Source organism: Berghia stephanieae, chromosome 1 (genome assembly GCF_034508935.2).
Source record: "Berghia stephanieae isolate SIO BIC M18660-M18661 chromosome 1, UCSD_Bste_1.3, whole genome shotgun sequence".
NCBI classification, from domain to species: Eukaryota; Metazoa; Mollusca; class Gastropoda; order Nudibranchia; family Aeolidiidae; genus Berghia; species Berghia stephanieae.
In genome coordinates this window covers 80,581,961-80,604,878 of record NC_088360.1, presented here as the reverse complement: position 1 = coordinate 80,604,878, position 22,918 = coordinate 80,581,961, and the positions used below count along the sequence as shown (strand labels likewise).

At 35.7% G+C, this 22,918-nt stretch overlaps 1 protein-coding gene across 5 annotated transcripts in view; it reads left to right on the top strand.

Moving 5' to 3' along the window:
- Positions 1-10,061, top strand: part of LOC144958605 (uncharacterized) — an 18,827-nt gene extending 8,766 nt beyond the window's left edge. Inside the window, exons 2-12 of one of the 5 annotated variants that reach the window (XM_078890711.1) lie at positions 3,466-3,532; positions 3,830-3,905; positions 4,300-4,460; positions 5,029-5,316; positions 5,807-5,853; positions 6,056-6,108; positions 6,222-6,268; positions 6,439-6,491; positions 7,476-7,543; positions 8,738-8,790; positions 9,988-10,061. In XM_078890711.1, the coding sequence (XP_078746837.1) occupies positions 3,466-3,532; positions 3,830-3,905; positions 4,300-4,322 (166 nt within the window). In that variant the 3' untranslated portion in view covers positions 4,323-4,460; positions 5,029-5,316; positions 5,807-5,853; ... (4 more) ...; positions 8,738-8,790; positions 9,988-10,061. Of the gene's footprint in view, positions 1-3,465; positions 3,533-3,829; positions 3,906-4,299; positions 4,461-5,028; positions 5,317-5,806; positions 5,854-6,055; positions 6,109-6,221; positions 6,492-7,475; positions 7,544-8,737; positions 8,791-9,987 lie in introns of all 5 variants that reach the window. The other 4 variants (XM_078890698.1, XM_078890704.1, XM_078890726.1 and 1 more) reach the window with 4 other exon arrangements.
- The last annotated feature ends 12,857 nt before the right edge of the window (positions 10,062-22,918 follow it).

Here is a 22,918-nt window from a genome sequence, read left to right as displayed (position 1 = left end):
TTTCGTTGTTTACCAATCACTGTCGTTGTTTACAGTATGACGACTGTCTGAGAGGCGTGCTTTTCGAGGTGTCTTTCGCAGATTTCTATATTCAGTGGAGTGATTTCTTCTCACTAAATTCTCAAAGACTATAAACTTTTTTCTGTTTTTGTACGATTGATATAGATAAAAGGAAATTGACGTAACTCACCTCTTTGTTATTGTTTTTCGTCAGCCTTTTTATGAGTAATTCTCACTAAATTGATTCAATGAAGCTTTTAATGTTCAAGGTTACACATTGATATGTGTTTTGGCACGTTATGTTCGGCTGGCGGATGTTTTGAGCTTTTTAGATAAATGGAATGCATCAATATCAGGCAGAAATGGTGTGTATATTATCTAAACACATACCATCAATCTCAAATGCCATGTTTAACGACTTGACATTGGACACCCATATACGGAAGGAGCCCCTAAGTTTCATGTTTCCATATTTTCATTTTAGTCTCTGGTCGTCGGCATAATATGCGCCATACAACATTTCTCTGTAATACAACAATCGAAGCTTGGATATGAATTGTAAAATCAACTATTGTTCTCACTAAATTCTATTAATCAGATTATAAATGTTCAAGGTTTCAAATAGTTTTGTGTGTTGGTTCATTATATCCGGCTGGCGGATGTTGTGAGTATTTTGTCTAATAGCATAGCACCAACTGCATTTAGTGGAGGGGGACATTGTCACACCAATCGAACACTTCCAATTGCAAACAATGGCAGTTAATATCAAACTAAGCAAAGTACACGGCATTATCATAGATGGTTTGCGTTCAGCTAAAATGCTCACTAGTTCTATACGCCTGATCGATAATATCATCTTGTAGAAGGAGCGAAATTGATGTCATTCAGCTCTTTGTTATTGTTTTCAGCCAACTATTTTATTGATTTGTTCTCACTAAATTATATCAATAGACTGTACATGTTCAAGGTTACACATAGTTTTGTGTGTTGGTACGTTATTCCCACTGGCTGATGTTATGAGGTTTTGTTTTGTTGTTTGTTTTTTTTTTGGCTAAATGCATAGCATCAATAAAACTTTTGTAACGTTTAATGTTTATAGTCCGATTGAGCGGATTTGATAAGCTGGTGGTCGAAAAACAATAGCAAAGGACAGAGTGATTTCAACTTTCTACATTCTATTGTTTGTAAACAACCAGCTATATATATGTGTTAGAGTGGTTTTGATGACCAACACACAAAACTCTGTGTAACCATGAACTTTTATAGTCTGGATAATGGAGTTAAGTGAGAATTACTCACAAACGCGGATGGCAAAAAGCAATAACAAAAACATGAGTGACGTCAACTTCATTCAATCTATAGGCTGGGGAAACGGGGACCTTTTCACTGAATAGCACACTATTAATAGACTTGGAAGTGAATTGTTTTTAAACACGTATGATGGCAGGCAGATAGATAATAATATACTGAAAAGAAAAATATGAAATTCGTGATGTCCTTGGTGGTTGCTCATTTTAGTCAGTAGTGTGTTGTGTGTATAACCAGTACTCATAGAAATTGAAACACAGTTAATATGTTAAAACAAATCACTGATAGCTACACACTGGTGAGTTAATGTGTATTTTCTATCCAAAAAATCTTCAGTTTCAGCTTAGACACCGTGGTGAGAGGTGGGTGTCTAACTGAGGCTGTCTTTTCTTGTCTATTCTAGAGATGTTAGGCTGGGGCCCGGCCTTTCGTTTCGCCCCTCCGTCCCTTCTTGTCTTAGTTGCTAGGGTGCCAGGTTAGACTAGGGACCACGGCTAGAGTGGATTATATTTTGCGTTAGGCAAAATTAAAAGTGATGTGGTGTTTGTGTACTTCATTAGAGAAGGTGAGGTGGATATTCAATGCTAGAGAGGCCCTAGCGGCGGAGATGCCATTTCATTGGATCGTTTGGAGCAAGTTGGGCTGTTTTTTATTAGTTTATGTTGTAGTCTTGGATTTATTTTTTTCGCTGCGAAGCCGAGCTGGATCTTCGGGAGGATTTCGCGCATTCGCGACGGCTTTTGCGTATTCGCGACGGCATTTGCGTATTCGCGGCGGCATTTGCGTATTCGTGGCGGCATTTGCGTATTCGTGGCGGCAGCATTTGCGTATTCGTGGCGGCAGCATTTGCGTATTCGTGGCGGCAGCATTTGCGTATTCGTGGCGGCAGCATATGCGTATTCGCGGCGGCAGCATTTGCGTATTCGCGACGGCTTTCCAGCATTCTCGGTGACTTTCGCGGATTCGATGGGGATTTCGCGCATTCGACGGGGATTTCGCGCATTCGACGGGGATTTCGCGCATTCGACGAGGATTTCGAGCATTCGACGAGGATTTCGCGCATTCGACGAGGATTTCGCGCATTCGACGAGGATTTTGTGCATTCGATGAGGATTTCGCGTATTCAAGGAGGATTTCGCGCATTGGATTGTGTGATGTGAATTCGAGGACTTCAAGGTGGCCACAACTCTTTTTTCAGGTTAAAATGTTACCATCTACGCAATTGTTTATCAAAATCTGAATCACCAACAGCTACATCGGTGGTGGGCGACCCCCTTGTAGCTTGATGAAGCGCAATGAGCATGGCGAATGCTTAAAAATGCGCTACAGCAATGCATATGTTTCGAACCTATGGAATCTCTGTCTATTTCAAGTGAACATTTGTCCTATTTCCTGTCTACCCCCCTCCTGTGGTGCACGAACTAGAGGTTTCTTTGGGATCTTGGTCTTGTCTTCTATCTAGGTCTACTCTGTAGCGGAATGTGTTGACTTATGTTCCTCAGGTGTGATGACTGACAAGAGAAAATTGCATTTCAGCAATTCCAGCTTTAAAGGTCGTGATGGACTAAAGCTTTACATTATTTTTTTTTGTGATTCAGTTGATAATCAAAAGCAAAGATGGTAGCATTGTGCCCAATGTGCAATTTAACTAAGCGTTATGCATTTAAATTGACATTTCGTCATCTCAAAGCAATATAATAATAAATGGCATTTGTATTATGAGCTTGTCTTAAGCAAGTGCATTTTACTTACTATATGCCAATTTTCTGTTGCACATTGGGCGGGAAGGAGGGAGTGGTTCGATCTTGGCACCATTTGGCGTTGGTCAAATGATGCCTTCATCGAATCCGGGTAGTCTGCTAAAGATGCCATGGGTCAGGTTTGCCTTGAGCGTCACTGACACGACATGGTGGAAACCCGTAGTCGCACCTCCCCGCCACGTTAATGTGGGTGTTTTCCTTAAAGGTTGACACGGAGCGGACTGGTAATGCGGAAGTGGCACGGGACCGTGGCTGGCGGGATATAAAACGGGATCACTGCTCCCGACGCTAAAGGGAGCACAGCCTGACCAGCTAAAGAGATTGATTTTTAAAAAAGAGATTGTTTATAAAAATATTCTAATTACTTTTTTTTTTTGCTTTATATCACTTATTTCAGACATTTTAAAAGATGGAAGTCAATCATTCAAATCAGTGAGATTTCATCAACGTGGAACAGCTACTTGGTGAGTGTTGATGAGATTTAGGGAGGACTTCCGTAGTTGCACAACTCTTTTTACTTCATCTTTTAGCCGTTATGGAATTTTAATTAGTTACAATGTCGAATAATTATTACTATTTAAGATAAGTTTTAGTAAGTGGTGTGATCTTTCTAATTTCAAAAAGAAATTGTGGACTCGGTTGTTTACGACTCTGGTCAAGTCCATTATTACTTACTCAGGACAAAGGGCTCGCAGACCTGACCAGCTAAAGAGATTTATTTAAAGTTCATGTGTTCTATATAGTTTCTTTTTCATTCACAGATAAAGATATTTACAAGTGTAAAATCCAATCATTCAAAAATGAGTGGGGTTTCACCGTTCACTTGGAGCTATCTTGGTAAGTGTTAAAATGAGAATGGATTAACTAAACAGTATACTATACAATTTTTATTACCTTTATCATTGCAAATATTGGTGTATTCATGGTTACATTACAAATTTTCAATTAGTTTTCATCTCCTTTGTCAGAAACGCCATAAAAATCAATGCATTTCAATCTATATATTTTGTATCATTTTATAGCTAGGCTACCCATCGCCACCTTGCTTATCTGCTTAGAGATAGTATTGTATAATGTAGGATATTTTCCCCTATTTTAGATAATCCAGTAGTTGAATTGTATTATTTCCTGTAAGTTGGTTGTACTATTTTCAAATCCAAATATTTTCTTGATTTAATTCAAATATTTTTACACGTAAACTTCTATTTACCTTTGTATTCTGTATTTGAAGGGGAACATATAAAGCAGTTTTGATGTGGAAATAATAAGAAAATGAGGGGTGGCCAGGAAACGGATGTTCAACTGGAGGAAATCTAGGAACATGTAGCAACACAAAAGTTGGAGCAAAGAGTTGTGTAGAGAAAAGTTCTTTATAACAATACATGGGCTGAAGTAAGTACATTATGCTTGTACTAAACCACAATAGACATTGTCATAACCTAAATCTTTGTGTAGCTATTTTCTTTATTATAGAAATCGTCATAGCTATGTTTAATGAGATACTGTCCAAGCTATGTATGTCATCCTTTAGTGGTTTATGGTAAGGAGTCATTTGACTCGAGCCCTGCTTTATAATATATCACCGTTTTGACAGAGTCTAATTTTATTAGTCAAATGTATGATTTAACAATTTTTTACTACCTTTATCAATGAAAATGTTATTGGTGAATTCAATATTTTAAATTATCTCATTTGACAGATACACCACGAAATCGATGCTGTGAATGTTTTAATATTTTGTATAAATTGTATTTTAAGATGTCACCATGCTGATCTGTAGTGAGATACTTTTGTCCAAGGCTGACTATGTTTCAAATTTTAGTACTTTTCTGAATCGTTATAATTCCGTTTAAACACAGTTAAAATGTTTTAACATCGAAATTAGCTGATCTTTGTATTGTGTTTCGAATTTACAATGCGACCACCAACCCTAATATCATTTTTATTTTATTATCCACAGTCATATCGTGCAAGGAAATCTTGTATTTCTAGTTACCTTCAGGCAGAATACATGGTTTGAACAATTCAAGGAGAAAAGAACACAAAACCATGCAATGTGGTACTTACTGTATAAACAGACAGGATTTGGCGTAGAATCGACAAAGAGAAGGGGGCAACCAAGAAATAGCTGTTCAACTGGAGGAATCGAGGGACATGGAACCACATGAAGAGAGCTGGAGAGGATGGTCCAGGAGAGAGTTGGTTGGAGATGTTGACGCTTATGTTCCACTTAGAGTTGAGGGCTTCAGTAAGTGGTAATGCTTGTACTTAAACTGCAATTGGCAATCCCTGTAGTAGCCTAAATATGTGTATATCTTCTTTATTGTAGAAATCGTCATTGTACAAGCTCTGTATGTTGTCCTTTGATGGTTGATGGTAAGGAGGCATTCAACTGTTTCATAGATCTGTATTGGTAAAAGGTGTTGTCCCATATATGTATATGACATATTTCTATTTCAATATTTTCAGGTTTATAAATTATAACTTAATTTTTATTCAAAATTCATATATGGATCAGTACGTTCTGACAACCGCTAACTTCCTTCTCTCTGCAGCTGACAAACATTCTTGAATTTATAATGACTGGTGAATTAAATTTCTTAGATGTTTTAAGTTGCACATTGATAAGCGGTAAGCTTCTAAGTATCATGCATTTGAACTGAATAATATTTTAATTCATTAGTTTTGCTAGGATTTTTGTAGGTGACCCCTTGTTCTGTCTTGCTTCTTTATTGTAGCGACCATTGTGATGCTAACAAGCTCTGCGTGTTCTTTCATGTTGATGGTAAGGAGGCATTAACTGTTCCATAGATTTGTTTTATCCGTATGGTCAATATATATTATCCCATACACATATGTATTTCTTTTTTTTCAATGTTTTCTTGTATATAAATATTTTACATGACTTAATTTCTATTCAAAATTTATATTTTGGACCACTATACTGTGACAACCGCTAACTTCGCTTGATTTTTATTCCTCTGCAGGATAGGTGGACCAAATTACTTTGATGTCTTGAGATGCACATAAACGCAAATTGGTAGGTAGTCAGCTTCTTAGTATCATGTATTTAAACTGAATCCCGTTTTATTTTTTCGTTTAGCTAGAATTTTTGGAGTTGACCCCATGTTCCTTCTTGCTTATTTATTGTAGAAACCATTGTGCTGTTATCAAGCTCTGCATGTTCTTCAATGTTGATGGTAAGGAGGCATTCACTGTTCCATAGATATAACGTACCAGAATTATTTTTTTTATCAATGTTTTCATGTATGTAAATATTTTACATGACTTAATTTCTATTCAAAATTCATATTATGAACCAGTATACAGTGACAACAGCTAATTATGTTTGATTTTTGTTCCTCTGCAGGACAGGTGGACTAAATTACTTTGATGTCTTAAGATGCACATAAACGCAAATTGGTAGGTAGTCACCTTCTAATTATCATTTATTTAAACAAATCATTATTTAATCTTGTTACGTTTAGCTAGGATTTTGTTAGGTGACCCCCTTGTTTAGAGTTATGTTACCTATGTGTCAATGATCTCCAGCACGGAAACTATCATTAAACTTCAGTTTTAGGAGTTGCATTCTTCATACACTTGTGACGGATTGTAATAATTGAAAAGAAAGATGGTAATAATGGTACCCAATGTGCAATCGTTATCTAAACGTTAATCATTTCAACTAGAACCTCAATTCAGATTAAGCATTTGTAATATATTATCTTTAAGTGCATTTTATTCTATATGTTTGATTTAATGTTTGTCTCAGTATTAAGCATTATACATTTCCAGTTGATAAAGAATGTTTTGTGTTCATTTTACATTGTGTGAAGCGTATACACAATCATTTTCAAGTTTGTCAATTTTCTGTTTTTCTGTTTTACACTGTGGATCGGATGGAGAGAGTGGTTAGATATTGGCACAAATTGACCTTGGCCAAGTGATGCCTTTGTTGAATCTGGGTGGCTCTGCTAAAGAAATTGTGTCACGTTTTCCTTAAGGGTCACTTGGCATGTGAATGCAGAGGTTTTTCCTGAGAATTCGGAAGGTCCTGAAATCGAGTCCCGCTTTGAGCAGTGCATAGTTGGGTCCTTGGAAAAGGCTCTTTACTCACATTTTCTCATTGTACTCGGGTGAAAAATTAGTACCTAGCCGTTAACAGCGTTGTCTGTCACATAGCAGGCATGTCTCATCCAATTTTGTTAAATGTTGCTGTTGACTAGGGGTTCCTTGTAAAGAGCTTTGAGCATATTTAGTTCACTATATAAAAGCTCCAGTTTTTTATGTCTAGGCTGAGTAACGTTGGCGAATATGGGATGTCGAATCTTATAGCTAATGGTATCAGAGACCTGAGTTTTTGGAAAAAAATATTGTAGTATAATTTTTCTCTTTCCTCTACAGTCTTATAACAGACACATCAAAAGAGTGAAAAGTCGCCATTCAAAACTGAGGTTTCATCATCGATATTGGTAAGTGTTTAAAACTTGTCTAGTGATAATTTATATGGTTGTATTGAGTGAATTGCATAATGGTTTCTGGCGGGGTTCCTGACCTTCCATAGTTGGCCGGGAGGCATTTACAGTGACTTCTATCCCCCTATATCTGTTTTCCAACATGCTATCTGTCCATCTTGGAGTGAGATTACTTGGTTTTGTCCTGGCTTTGGCTGGATACCACAGCTGGGAGGGAAACAGTCAAATGTATTGTTAAGGGTTTTGGTAGATGGTATTTTTTGTCTTTTAGATCATCTGTTATGCACTGTAATATGTTTTGGCTTGTGACAGGATGAGATATTTAGGTGATTTCAGTAAATTGATAGTGTGCTCTTGGAATCTACATCTGTTCCCTATTTGAACCAATTCCCCTTTTTCTTACTTTTTCTTGGGTGTTTTAATTGTAATTCTATAACTTTTGACTATCCCATTTTCTCCCTTGTTACTGATGCTGATATGACCTAAATGTGTTGCAAGTGCAGTGAAACCCCTAAAAACAAAAACAATGCTTTGTCGTCTGGCCCTGGCCGGATACTCTAGCTGGGAGGGAAACCTTCGAATGTATTGTTAAAGTTTTGGGAGATATTTTTATTCTTGTAAATCATCTCTGTTATGTACTGTTATTGTTTTATTTTAACAAATGATTTGTAAGGTTTGAGTCTATTCCTCTTAGTGGGATCTTGTGCTGGTGTCTGGGTGAGACTTTTAGGTTATCTCAAACGAAGTACACTGATTGTGTGCTCTTTGAATCTACATCTGTTCCCCATTTGAACCATTTCCCCTATGTCTTACTTATAATCGTTCATCTAGAATGTTTTTACTATCCAATTTTCTTCCTTTTTACTGGCACTGATTTGACCTAAATGTGTTGCAAGCGCCGTAAAACCCTTAAAAACAGAAACAAAAATAATCCCATTTTCTTTTTTTTTTAAAGATTTCGACACACACGATGAAAATAATTCAGTCAATGCTTCAAATATATGTATAGTATCTGGTATAATTCTAAAGATTTCACTAACCATCATCATTGTTCTTTCTAATTTAAAATTTAGCATTTTTAAATTGTTTTTAGTATGTCCAATTATCTGTGAATTAAAAAAAAAAAATGATTTTCGTATTTTCCTGCAGATTTTAATGACGAATGCTAATATCTATATTTTTGTTCCACAGCCATATCGTTCGTTTTCAGTTACCTCAAACAGTACACAAAGCTGCATAATTTGGTAAGTATCTCTATATCAAATTTGAAGAAAGATGTTGAGTAATAAACGTGATTTTTGTGCAGCTATGAGATCTAGTGGTATGACGATCGCTTTCGGCGATCCTGGGTTTGAGCCTCACTCGGCGCATAGTTGAGTCCTTGGAAAAGGCTCTTTACTCACTTTCTCTCACTGTACTCAGGTGTAAAAGGAGTACCTTGCTGTTAACTGCGTTGTATCTGTCCGAAAAAATTGTAATATCACTCAACAGGCATCGTGTCCCGCTCCTAAATGTTAAGTGTTACTTTTGACCAGGGACCCCTTGTAAAGCGCTTTGAGCATGTTTAGTGGATATTGCACTTTATAACAGCTCAATTATTATTATAAATTAATATTTATAGCAGTTTGAGACTTATCACTGGGAGTATATGTGTTTGGATTGGTTCTGTTCGTCAGTGAGACAAGTATTTACTCAATACAGCAACACATACAACGATGCTAGCAATTACAAACCTGGTTATTTTATGATTTCATCTGGGCAGTAAAACCTCACTTTTTGTCCTTATCAAAATGAATTCTAGTAAAAGAACAATTTTTTCTTCTATCACAATTAATTGCATGTCTGCATCATTTCCATCTTTAACCTCATTACAGTGAATCAGCGTGAAGTTTATTTTTCTGTGCTTGAGTTGCTGGGTCTATACGGTTTAGTAGAAATTACTTTGAAATATAACATCATCCTTTCCAAGGTGCAGCATAATTTTTTAATTAATTGTAACACTTCAGAAACCCCAATAAACTCCAACTCTGTAAGACTTACGGCTGGAAATGACCTATGCTTGTCAGCTACTTTGATAGTTAGGTGCTTATTTTGTGTTGAACAAGTTTAGGGAATGGTTATCAGACCTGCAAATAAGTCCACATATTTGGTAACCCATATATTATAATTACGTCACACCACAACCTTAGTACCAATGACTATTAGGCATGACCACTTTTAAATGTGGTAACCTGATCCCTGGATGTTTGAAATACTAAATATTTTTACTTAGTGGTCAATGATGAACGACGTATATAGAAAAATAATAAAATTAAAAGCCAATTTCTAGATTTTGTTTATTAAAATGAGTTCAAAAAATGATGCGTTTTATTTTTGTTTTACGAGTCTATTTTCTGTTTGTATAAATATTCCCAATCATTTTTTATTGTTTTTCATTTCAGTGACCTTTTCTGACAGATCTGTGGATGCCATGTAGGAAAAAAAAGTTGACAATGAATAAAATCGTTTAATCCTAGTTTTCCTTTGTGTTTTTGTTTTTCCTTTGGTTTTTCCGTTTTGTTTATTGAAAATAATGGGGGTGGGCAGCCCATTTTCTTGATGGGCCGTTCGTGTAATCACTCTGGATGGGGTTCCTGACCTCTCATAGTGGGCAGGGAGGCAGTTATTGTGTCTCATATCCCCTTATATCTGTTTTTCACCTTGATTTCGTTGTCTTGGAGTGAGATTACTTCGTTTTGTCCTGGCCCTGGCCGGAATCCTGGATGGGAGGGAAACAGTCAAGTGCATAGTTATTGTTTTTCCTTGTAAATCATGTCTCTCAATCATCTTATGTTTTATTATATTTATTTTGAATGTATAATGTAAGCATTTGAGTGTATTCCTTTTTATTGGATCTTGTGCTTGTATCCGGATGAGACATAGGTGATCTCAAACTAAGTACATTGGTGGTATTCTCTTGGAATCTACATCTGACCCCTATTTGTTCCCAGTTCTCCATTGTCTTACTTTCTCTTGGGCGCTTTTATTGTAATTCTAGAACTTTTGACTATCCCATTTTCTTCTTTTTAACTGGCGCTGATATAGCCAAAATGTGTTGCAAGCGCCGTAAAACCCTTAAAACAAAAAAAAAAAATAAACATGTGATCACTGACCTAGACCCCTGGATAGATTTCTTTTGAAATTCACTTCTTGATCCACTTTTGTTCTCACTGAGCTTTTCCCTTTGGCGTTTTTAAGAATCTAAATTTAATTTGTGATGCAAAACGCCTCCCAGGTGTGATTGACACGAACGTTTTATCTTCTATTCCCCATGGGTGTGGTCTTTCATCTTCCATGGTGTGCAGGTCACTTGCTGTGTATTCTTCTATCCCCCTATATCCGTTTTCCAACATGCTTTCTGTCTTTGCCTCGGAATGAGATTACTTGGTTTTGTCATGGCCCTGATCGGATACCCTGGCTGGGAGGGAAACGGTCAAATGTTTTGGGAGATATTTTTTTACTTGTAAATCATCTCTGTTATGCACTGTATTATTTTTGTTATACATATGTTATGTGATTTGAATTTGTTCCTCTTATCGGGGACATGTGCTCTTGAAATCGTTTGTTCCCTATTTGAACTACTCCCCCTTTGTCTTCCTTTTTCCTGGGTACTTTGATTATTTTAGAACTTTTTACTATCCCATTTTCTTCCCTTTTAATGGCGCTGATATGACCTAAATGTGTTGCAATTGCCGTGAAACCATTAAAAAGAAAAAAAACATTTGTCCTGTTTCTTTTGTGCTTTTACTTTTAACTTTAGCGCTACTTTTCCACCATCAATTTCTTTTTTTTTTCATGCATCTTATTGTTAAATGTGCGACTATGGTTTTGTGGAATGACACTTGCTTTCGGATCGGAAGAACCTGGGTTCCAGCCTCACTCAACGGATAGGTTGAGTCATAGGAAAATGCTCTTTACTCGCATTTACATCATACTCGGTGTAAAATAAGTAGCTGTTAACTGCATTGTCTCTGTCCGAAAAAAATTTGTAACATCGCATAACAGGCGTCAAGTCATGTCCTGCATGTTAGTGTTGTTGTTGATCAGGACCCAATGTAAAGCGCTTTGAGCACGATAGAAAAACTTATTCATGAATTTTAATTATATTACCAAATGTACACACAGTGCTTAACAAAGGGCTTTAAGCAAACTTAAAGATAATAAACCAAAAGAAAAATAAGATTCCCTTTATTCATCCTGAAAGGGAAATTAGTCTTCTGCGTCGTTACTCGGGGAAGACGCAACTATGAAATGACCATTGTCTAAAACCAACTTCGTAAACTTATTCTCGAAAATGAAAGAAAGAGCGCTCTATGAGTGTGCCAAATTAACCATTCTATTTTGTTTATATGCTGGAAGTCAGTCGGGTGAGTTGATATGATACGAAACAGCAATGGGTAGTCATCCACGCAGCGGATACTAATGACCCATTTACAATAAATAAGAATAGAGAAATCTGTCACAAATCAGTATAATATTATGGAGTGTCTAATCGTCCTTCAGGTCGTATTCTTAAAAAGTGTCTTGCCGACCTTCAGTGCTTATGCAAATGAGGTAGGCTTGAAATACGCACAGGGCAATTGACGGAAAGGCCATTGTTTATATTTGTCACCGTATTTTTATATGTATTAAATTCAAGGTTATTGCCCTCCCATAAATCACATTATTACATTGTCACTGCTTCCGTGGCTTTTTGTGTGCGCCCATGTTATCTATGTAATTAACTGGAATTACAAAATCTTCCTGGATAAACGTATCATCCTTCCAGTCAAGCCATTGCTCAATCGTTAAAAAATCAAAATGGAACGTGAAAGTATTTTCGTAGGAGCAAGGTTTGATTCATATGAAGCTTTCCAAAAATCATTACGGATTCATGAAAATGTGAAAAATGTGATAGTCATTATAACGGATTGCAAAAATGTAAGATTTTATTATCATAGAATAGTTCCCCCTCCCCCTCCTCCCGCATTTTCTATTTCTATTATTTTTTCTTTAAATTATATTTTTCATTATTTTAAAAACATTTTCGCTGCCCATTTGTTCTTAATGCCTTTTATTAATCCATTATTTATTTAAATCTAGATTTAGCATACAAGTTTTACAAGAAATAAAAAATAATGCACATTTATAAAACGCATTTATCTATCTATATCAATGCTTAGTTTTTTTTTTCACATGCCAAGCGTCCTTTCCTTCTTTTATTTTAAAGGGCAATATCTCATTTCAGATCTCCCCTAATGGTGAGGGCATTATCTAAAATTTGTTAAATATGATATAATGTAATATTTATAATCAATTGATGAAAAAGGCATATTTATGATAGCATTGATGACAAAATGAATAAATAAATAAATGAATGAATAAATTAATAGATGAATGAATAAATAAATAAATAACTATTCAATTCGAGCGACAGTTGTCTTTCTGTATATTTGATTGCATGATGATATATGCATATCATTTCAACATCAATATATTGAAATAAGTATATAATTTAGCTTATGATATCTATAGGTTATGATTTTGATTTACATTTGTACTATTTTTGTTAGATTGCTTGTTTTTTTGTTTCAGCGGTCTCTCATATAACCTCAATTGTGTTGGAAGAGACCTAAAGCAACAAACAAACAAAAAAATAAAATTATCTTAAATCATCGTTTAAGGTAAAACAAAAATTCAGTTATAATCTATTCTACCGGATAACTGTTATAATTGAGGCATCAGCCGCAGTGCAGCGCCCACCGTAAAGTAAGCAAGGGTGAGTAGACTTTCTCAATATCAAACAACGCGGCTTTTGTGAATCCAATAATAATAATAATAATATATACTTTATTCATCCACAAAAATTGAAAATTCGTTTACAATTCCTTACAACATAATAATACGATTTAGGCCTATCACTTCCCTCAATTTAAATGTGCATTATCACGCTAACTAAGTGTGTTCATTTATTTGTATTTGTAGCCTACTCATTCTCATTCGGATAAGTTGATCATGTCTATGTGTACTTCGTTTTTATTTTTTAGATCTGTGCTTATTACACCGAAAGATTTTGTTGTCCTGTTGTAAGTAGGCATATATTTGTTGAAATAATGTAGACAATGATATTATTCCATAATCTTTCTCTTAGGTGATGTGCTCAGATTTCATCAACACAATAGTTTATGAATGGGTTATGTTCGAATGTGAGCAAGGAAAAATGAGAAAATCCGAATCTAAAGGTCTCTGACCTATTCAAAGGTAAGGTACAAATTTTCTATGTGATTTTGTAAGCAAATAAATGAAATAATAACTACTTTTTCTCTTATTACAAACAAAAGGGAATTTTGTTAATTACAAGAAAATCGAATTTTTAAATAGTTTACTCTCGCATCTGACAACAAGGGGAACGAATTGACCGAATGCTTAAGGCATTGGACTGTGATCCCGATTGTCCCGGGTTCAAGCCCTGCTTCAGGCACTTTTGTTATTTTCCTTGGGCAAGATTATTAATCCCAATTTGCTCACTTGGACAACATAGGTGATTCCTGTTTACATCAGACATCCTGTTTGATGGATTATGCCTAGGCGACGGGATCTTTTGGTGCCATTGCGAAAAGGGCATCAGTAGTCCCCCTGGGTTCAAATTTACATTATATTCTGGGGTTTTTTCTCATTGCTTAGTTGTTTTTCAATTTTTTAAATTGTTTCTTACATAGATAGAAAATAGGTAGTATTCCCTTTATTCATTCACAAGGAGAAATATTAGGTCTTTTTAATCTATTGCAAGGGAAGACTTGTACAACCCAGGCATCAGCCGCAGTTCAGTACCCAAAACTGAGCTAGGGTTATGGCCAAACAGCGCAATGGGTAATCAAATTCAGTACCTCTCGGGTACGAAGCAAAGACAATACTGCTGAGCAAAGCTGCCCTATTTATTTGTTCGTTTGTTTGCTTTTTTTTCTTTCTTTTAAATTTTTGGAAGGGATGGGTGTGTGATTTTTCTTCCTCTTTTGTCTCCTTCATACACCAAACAAGTGTCGTCCAAAAACGGAGCCATCCGAGAAAAGCATATCATTACCATAGCCATAATTACTTTTCCATTATTACCCATTCAGTCAGTCACTGTCCACGGCAATGATTCGTGTCATTTTTTTTTCAGATCTTTCAAGCTTGGCTGCATGGCTAAAATATGATTATGTTGCCGTAGGAGTAGTGACCGTGTTTGGTTCCTTGAAGTCGTTGAAGCAAATCTGACTCATGATTCATACTCGCCATCTGCATCCGTATGTACAGTTTAAAGACACAGTTTAGTTTCTTTAAATATTTTAATTCAGAGCAAGTATTCAAAATGTTACGTATGCCCTTTTGAAGAATGCGCCCTTGTTTTTCAAACAGCAGTGCGCAATGTTCAGTAAAAGCCATGACTTTCCTTCCTGTATCTATAAGTAGCTAAAGATGTAAAAACTTACCTATTTGTTCTCAATAAAATTTCGCCATTAAAAAATGGACCAAACATCTTGTCACATTTTCTTTTACACCACCACAATAGAATTTTGGTTTCCTTGTCATTTATTGACATTTTCAAAATCTATCATGTATATGCCCTTCTACTTCTTTGTAATTTCTACCCCAACCGAGTGGTGAAAACCCCAATTTGAGATCATTATCTTTGGAGTAAAACAAAATCACGCGATCAACCCCTTGTTATATTTTTGTCTCTTTACGCAAAAAAAGCGAATAGGGTTGACAGAATGAAGTAACAATACAGATGAACAGTCATATTGGAATAAAGATAGTGGGCTCTGTGAATGACGAATTTCATATCAATGTATGTTTTATCGAACCAACCACTTGGTCGTATTGGACATTCAGGCAGCGGGAATTCTCAGTATAACAATTTTCAAGATTTTAACCCACGACCCAAATACAACGGAGAGGCCATTTTGCACACATTATCCTTATTCTATCTGAGATGATTGTCACATTTAACTCCAAAAACGAACTTGTACGTGATAGATCGCAAGTTTATTTTGAATGTTGATATGCACTTTTTTATACCCTTTAATATTCTGGGGGAAAACGATTTAACTGTAGCGTAATAGCAACAATATTTTGAGGCGTCCGTATTATCCTTTCTATTAAAAACAAAATAAACAAGCAAACAAAACAAAACAAAATATAACAATAATAAGTAAACGTAGGAATTCTAGAATTTTTTTCCCCAGCACAAAACGATAATTCTTTATGTCAAATTGTTTACTTTGAGAATCAATCAGTGGTAAGAAATGATATAGGTGATGTTATTGGAATGACATAATAATAATAATGATGATGTTGTTGATGATGATGATGATGATGATAATAATAATAATAATAATAATAATAATAATAATAATAATAATAATAATAATAATAATAATAATAATGATAAGAAAAAGAAGAAATAATAATGATGATAATAATAATAATAATAATAATAATAATAATAATGTGTTTTTTTCCAGGATCTAACAACATTTCCTGAAACGAGGCGAATCCAGGAAACTGACTTAGTGACGACACTTCTACAATTCAAATCATTATCATCTAGGGAATTAATATCAACCATTCAAAAGGAGCAAGGAATAAGACCAATGCCAAAAGATATTCAAAACTTGCGGCAAAAATATCGGCTGTCTGATAGTGAAGAAAAGCAGGCAGCCGAAAAAATTTTGGCGGACATTGTCATGAAGTGGGGAAGAGTAGATACTCATTTTGTCGACACTACTGATTCTTCTTCTGATGATATCCATTTCAGAGACACAATGTGTCTGACCTATCAGACTTCTACAATGTTAGAATTGCTGTCTCATTTGGTGATGTACTTATTATGGATGTTACTCACAACACTAATAATATTTGCTTGCCTCTTCTCACTGTTATGTGTATTGATGCAGACGGCAAAGGCCATCCCGTCCTGCATTCTTTCTTGCACTATGGTCAAACCTCTGAAGTTTTTGAAGGATTCATATGATTTCTCAAAGACGGCATGTATCTTTGTTGATAAAGATTTTTTCCGAAATCGGGGCACTCTCGTCTGTTTTTCCCAATGTCAAACTCATTCTGTGCTCTTTCCATGTTTCTAACACCATAAAAAAGGCAATGGAAAAGAAGAATATGTCTTCTTCTCAGACTTCTACTATTCATTCTATTTTCATGGCCATGAAAAAAGAAGTAACAGAGGAGGGCTACTTGTCTTATTTTCGAAAGTTTCAGTCCGTTTTGTCTTCTCATGTTTTTGACTATTTCAATACTCATTGGTTTAGTAAGCCTCACTTGTGGGCTGGCCACCGGTTGGTGGACACTTTCAAACTCTATGTCACCACTACCAACCACTGTGAGGCATACCATGCCACACTTAAATGAGTAGTGAAAGGTGCTCAAAAACTGTCCAATGTCCTCCAAGATCTCTTATTCATTGATAGAGATATTGACTTTCTGTTTTCTTTCAAAAGCCTCCGGTTGAGGAATACGAGGGCAGTTGATTGTGGCGATCCTGACATTAACGCTATAAGAGATGATGTAACTCCTTTTGCTGCGTCTATCATATTGAATGAGTATTCTCTAATGAGCAAGTTGAGCTATGACATCAGATCATCTCACTCTCTCTCTCTCTCTCTCTCTCTCTCTCTCTCTCTCTCTCTCTCTCTCTCTCTCTCTCTCTCTCTCCCTCTCTCTCTCTGACAATACTTTTCGGTTGTCCAGACAATCAAAGTCCTACATTGCATCCCCATCTGAGTGCTCATGTGAATTTTTCAAGAATGTAGACTTACCTTGTCGGCATATTTTTTTCGTTCGTTCTCATCTGTCATTACCTATGTATGTTCGTCTTCCTGAAGGACATAGATTAAAACCAAGTATACGCCATTCTTTTCCAACAAACGCTATGTCTCAAATTACGATACATCAAGTTCCTTTGCCCAAAGCTACCAGAATGAGGACAAGAGAGGTGAAATTTAACGAGGCAATTCTTTCTTCAATAAAATGTCTAACTATCTGAGTCTTTTGGGGAATGCAGAATTCGATGAGAAAATGAATTTTCTTTATTCCTTATTTGATAGTTGGACTTCATCATCCAGTGACCTGTATCACCGCTCTGTTGATGGTGATGCTATTTCCAGCGAAGATATTCCTGGTCCTTCTCACTCCAGAATTGACAGCAGTAATTTTGTTGAGCATGCTGTTGTAGCTAGTCCTGTTGTTGAGGCTAGTTCTTGTATTGTTGGGGAACGTTTTTCTTTTGTTAAGGATATTCCTCTTGTTGTTAAAGCTAGTGCCCCTATTGTTGAGGATAGCCCATCCCCCTTTTGTTGAGATGTCAAGGCTGATCTCCCTGTTGTTGAAGCTATTTCCCCCTGTTGTAGCAAGTTCTGTTGTTGATGCTATTCCTCCTATGGCTGAGGCTAGTCTTCCTGTCGTTGTACCCCCACCTTCTGTTGTTGAGTCCACAACCGTAAATACTAAATCTCCTCTTGCGGGCCATTCTAGCTCCTGTCCTTTTTCCAAATTTGGTTTCTTTTAGTGAAGTTAGACTAAAACCAGTGCGTGTAAGAGGTAGGCCTAAAAATAAGCCAAATTTCACACGGAGGAAGCGAAAGGCAACTGGATTGATTCCCTTTCTACATTATTGGGGGAAAAGAAAAAGCAGTTCATGTTAAGGAGGGCTGTTAATGAAGTCAATAACCTGAGGGGAGTGCTTTATAGTACTTGCGATCTGAAGGATGCATTACGGTTAGGAGCTGTCCTATTGAGTGAAGATATTGAATGTTTGGAGGACTTGTTCACTATTACTGGATGGAGTGAGTTGATGCGCAGAGTTGATATTAGGAAGGACCAAGGAATAGTTTGTTTTAAGTGCAAGCATTATGATGATGGTGAGAGAATGATGACAAAATGTGAAGGTTGTTTGGAATACTATCATTATGAATGCACCCGTTATGAAGAGAGTTATAGAATATCGAATTGGTTTTGCGAGGACTCCTTTTAGTTTGTAGGTGCCCACGGATTAGATTATTTCAGTTTCTTCCCTTTTTAGTCGCATGGTGGTCTTCATTCATTTTTAAGCTTCAATTGTCATTTCTAGTCTCTCTCCTCAAGTTTTTAGTGTGCGTTCATTCTAGTTTTATGTTCTTGGTTTAATATTTTTTTATCACTACAGCGTAGAAACCATCCTTTCTGCTGGTCCCTCTGTATACTCGTTGTCCACGCAGTTCCCGTTTCATAATATTTTGGCTTTTCATCAGGTCAATCTAATCATCTCCATAGCCGCCCAAACCTTTCCCCCTGAATGACAATTTAAATATTTCTAATATTCTTATAAATATTCTTATATCTTGTGCATAGAGACAATGTGTGTGTGTGTGTGTGTGTGTGTGTGTGTGTGTGTGTGAATGCGTGCTTATAGTAGTTGTGTGTTTGTGTATGAGTATCTGTGTTGGGATATTGCACACAATCGTCTAGATTATATCAATTTACATATCAAATTTAATTGTTTTAAACTTTCGTCATCGCAATGTCTACCTTAAGTTTTAAATTTAAATTTTGTTCGCAAAATTACCTAAATTGAAAACGGTATTCACAAACTTTTTTGCAGTTCGATTTCCAATGATTCACCATCATCTGTAGATTATTCCTGAATGCTTTAACCGATTTATCAAGTTTGTTGCTCAAGAGTGCAAGTGGTCTTCTTGCTTTTTTCTTTAAAGTTAATATGTTCAATCACATATTTGGTACTCATTTCAGTGTTTTAAAAAACATTTGTAGAGGCATCTCCATTCGAATGTTTGTATTTTCTGTTTTTCTTGAAATGATGAAACATTCGTTTTCAAGCATACATTTATGATACAGAAAATGTATGATGCTCATTAAACTCAAAATGCTAATCTATTTTATTTAGATTGTTAAATTATTGCAGCGACAAATGATATTCGATAATGTGAATAATGATTGCTGTCAAAATTTGTGAAACGAACATGGTTAAAGAAAACAAAATTTACAATCTAAATTAAGTTTAAAGTATGTGAAACAAAAACTAATGAGGGATATTTAATTTATATAACTATAACGACGAAATTATCATTGATGTTAACTAAAACGCAGATATAATGAATATCTTCGATAGCTTTTCTTGCTGAAGATAGTCTATATCGAATATCATTTTTAAATCAATCGTATATATATATATATATATATATATATATATATATATATATATATATATATATATATATATATATATATATATATATCAGTGTTATGAAATAACTATTACAAAATGAACATGTGTCTAGATTGTTTCCATCTAATGTGTACTTATTTGCAGGTCTGATAATCTAAATATGTTATGGTCTCATTCTTATTATGGAAATACTCTCGAGGGCAAAATATTTTCCGTTACTACAATGTTAAATCAAGGCCATAATTCCGTTCAGTTATTAGACCTGCAATTATTGGCACGTATCCCCCGTCTTACCGTTTGAAATTATTGCTACAGTTGTCTACCTTTTTCAAAAACATTGAATAAGTCTATGACATAATACTTTATTTCATATGATTTAAAATAAATGGCAAATGTGACTGCAGTGTATAAAAGGCTAGACCGTACGTGATGGTGATGGTCGATAGCATACTATAGTGAATTGTTTGAAAGCATAATTATCAAACAAATAACCCCCTGCCCATTGCCCCCCCCCCCCCCCCCCCCAAATACAAAACAAAACAAAAATAAACAACTACTCAAGCTCATGTGGCATTCAATATCTGAGGCAATGAGGGATTTCTCTTCAAAGTGACTAATGATAAAATATATGATTTATATCTCTCATTTAGACTATTGAACGATTTTTTCACATTATCTTTTATCAGCATTGTTAGTCCAGAGGCTTTAGATTTAAGATCAATAAACTTTTTTTTTTTTACTGGGAGGAGGGGGGATAGCTCATTATGTAGAACTCACTTCACAACCAAAGTGACCGGTATCCATTCTGTTTGAAGTTGAGATTCTGTTCACCCAATTGGGTTGCTGGGTTTGTTAGATATGATGGAAAGTAGTTGCTGTAGATTAGCGCAATTTGCTGCTGTCCGTTTGACAGTATCAAAACCAGGAAAAGCCTTGGCCTCATGAACCCTACGCTCTGAAATATATCTTGTTTTATAAAAGGATATTGACCGCTTTCTAAAGTGTGATAGCCACACATAGTTGAATACTAACAACGCTAAGTTGAAAACTAACAATACTACATACTCTACTTATTGTTAGCATACTATTCACACATTTTCAATTCTGAAATAAATGATTGATCTTCACACTGTGTAATAAAACTGTAATTATTACGCACTATCACCTTTTTATTATTTCAATTATAAAAAGATAGTGATGATGATGATTATGATTATTGCTAAATAAAGAAGATTAATATCAGCTATTTATATATGAAATAGTATGTGTTTGTTCTTTAAACCTGGTCGTATGCTTAAAGTTATTGTCATTACATTCTGCTTTTTTTTTTCTTTTTCTTTTTGTTAAGACTGACTTAGTGTCTTTGAAAATAGCAAGACTTGAGACTGGAATTCCACCAGCTATCATTCAAATTTATTGATATTATGCGGTATCCGCAGGGTAACTCATAGCCTAGCCTTCACTACACCGCCATTGTGTAACTCGAAAGTATCTCAAGTGCTTTTTAAGTCTTTGAAACTTTCCATGGTGAGCAGGAGGCCACCCTGTGTCTTCTATCCCCTATATCTGTTTTTCGAGTTGTTTTCTGTCTTTGCCTTGGATAGGGATTACTTAGTCTTGTCGGAGATATTTTTCCCTTGTAAATCATCTCTCTGTTATGTATTGTTAGTTGTATATTCTGTTTTTGGATGTATTCTGTAAACATTGAGTGCATTCCTCTGAGGGGTATCTTGTCCTGGTGTCTGGATGAGACTTTAAGGTGATCTCAAACTAAATACATTGCCGCTTGGTATCTACATCTGTTCCCTATTTGAACCAATTCTCCTTTGTCTTACTTTTTCTTGGCGGGCCCTTTGATTGTAAATGTAGAATATTTTGGCTATTCTATTTTCTTCTTTTTTACTGACGCTGATATGACCTAAATACATGTGTCGCAAGCACCGTTTAAAAAAAAAATTAAAATCACCCCCCCCCCCTCCCCGAAATAAAAAGAACCCCAACAAAACACAAGTCTTTGAAACAAATGTGCCTGTATCCATGGGACACGGTATTTTCCACGCTTGTGAGTCATATTCTTCCCTGTTCGTGTCATGGTGGGGGGGGGGGGGGGGGGGGGGGGAAGGAGAGGGGGTAAACTCTTACTATTGTCTTGGTACCCTCTATGTCTGTCTTCATCATTCCATTTTACTTTCTATTCTTGCCATGGAATGATATTTCTTGAGACCACTTTAACCATTGATTGGAGTTCCTCATCGACACCCTCAAATTGATGGTATCTTTTACGTGATATGAGGGTCCAGATAACTATGTTACTGTTAGTAGAGCACTGGCTTCAGACACATAAGGACCAAGATCGATCCAAGGTGCAGTCGGGATTTTTCTGACCCCCGTGTTCCCCGTGTTAATTGGGTATTAGGTTCAATTATATCTGGTGGAAAGAACTAAGATAGACCAGCGTCCTATCCTATCAAAATGATAGCAACAAGTGTCAATTTTACGCTATAGAAACGGGGATAAAATCCAGCTCCCTGGGTCTTATGGATTTGAAGAGCTACTTTTTGTTATGTGATATAGTATTGTAAGTCATCAACTTTTTACAGGTTTTGCTATATTGGCATATTTAATGGAGATCCTTTGTATATTTTAGGTCGCTCTGTATGAACAGGTACAATACTTTTAACTTTTAACATCCTTCTATATAATTTTATAGAGGAATACTGGGACTTTCAGAAATTACACTGCTTTTAAAATTCCCTTCAATGTAAGGGGATTGAATGCCAAACCATTTCTTCATTTACTCCATAGTCAAACCAATTGGGGCAGGTCACTCATATTCAACAGGTGTGTCAAAATTATCCCAATATGTATATTATTCGTCAAGAACTAACTAGCCTATGTCAAAGTCAAAGCGTTTTGCGATTCAAAATCTCATGGGCTTTTTGGTTGCACCTGCATATATATGTATATAATATGTATGTATTTATGTATGTATTATGGCATGTATGTATGTATGGCATGTATGTATATATGGATGGATAGATGGATATATTACAAAAGCATAGAGCTCAATTCACGGAACGAGAGAAAGTATGAATATTATAATATAAATTATAAAGATCACCACGTTTTATGCA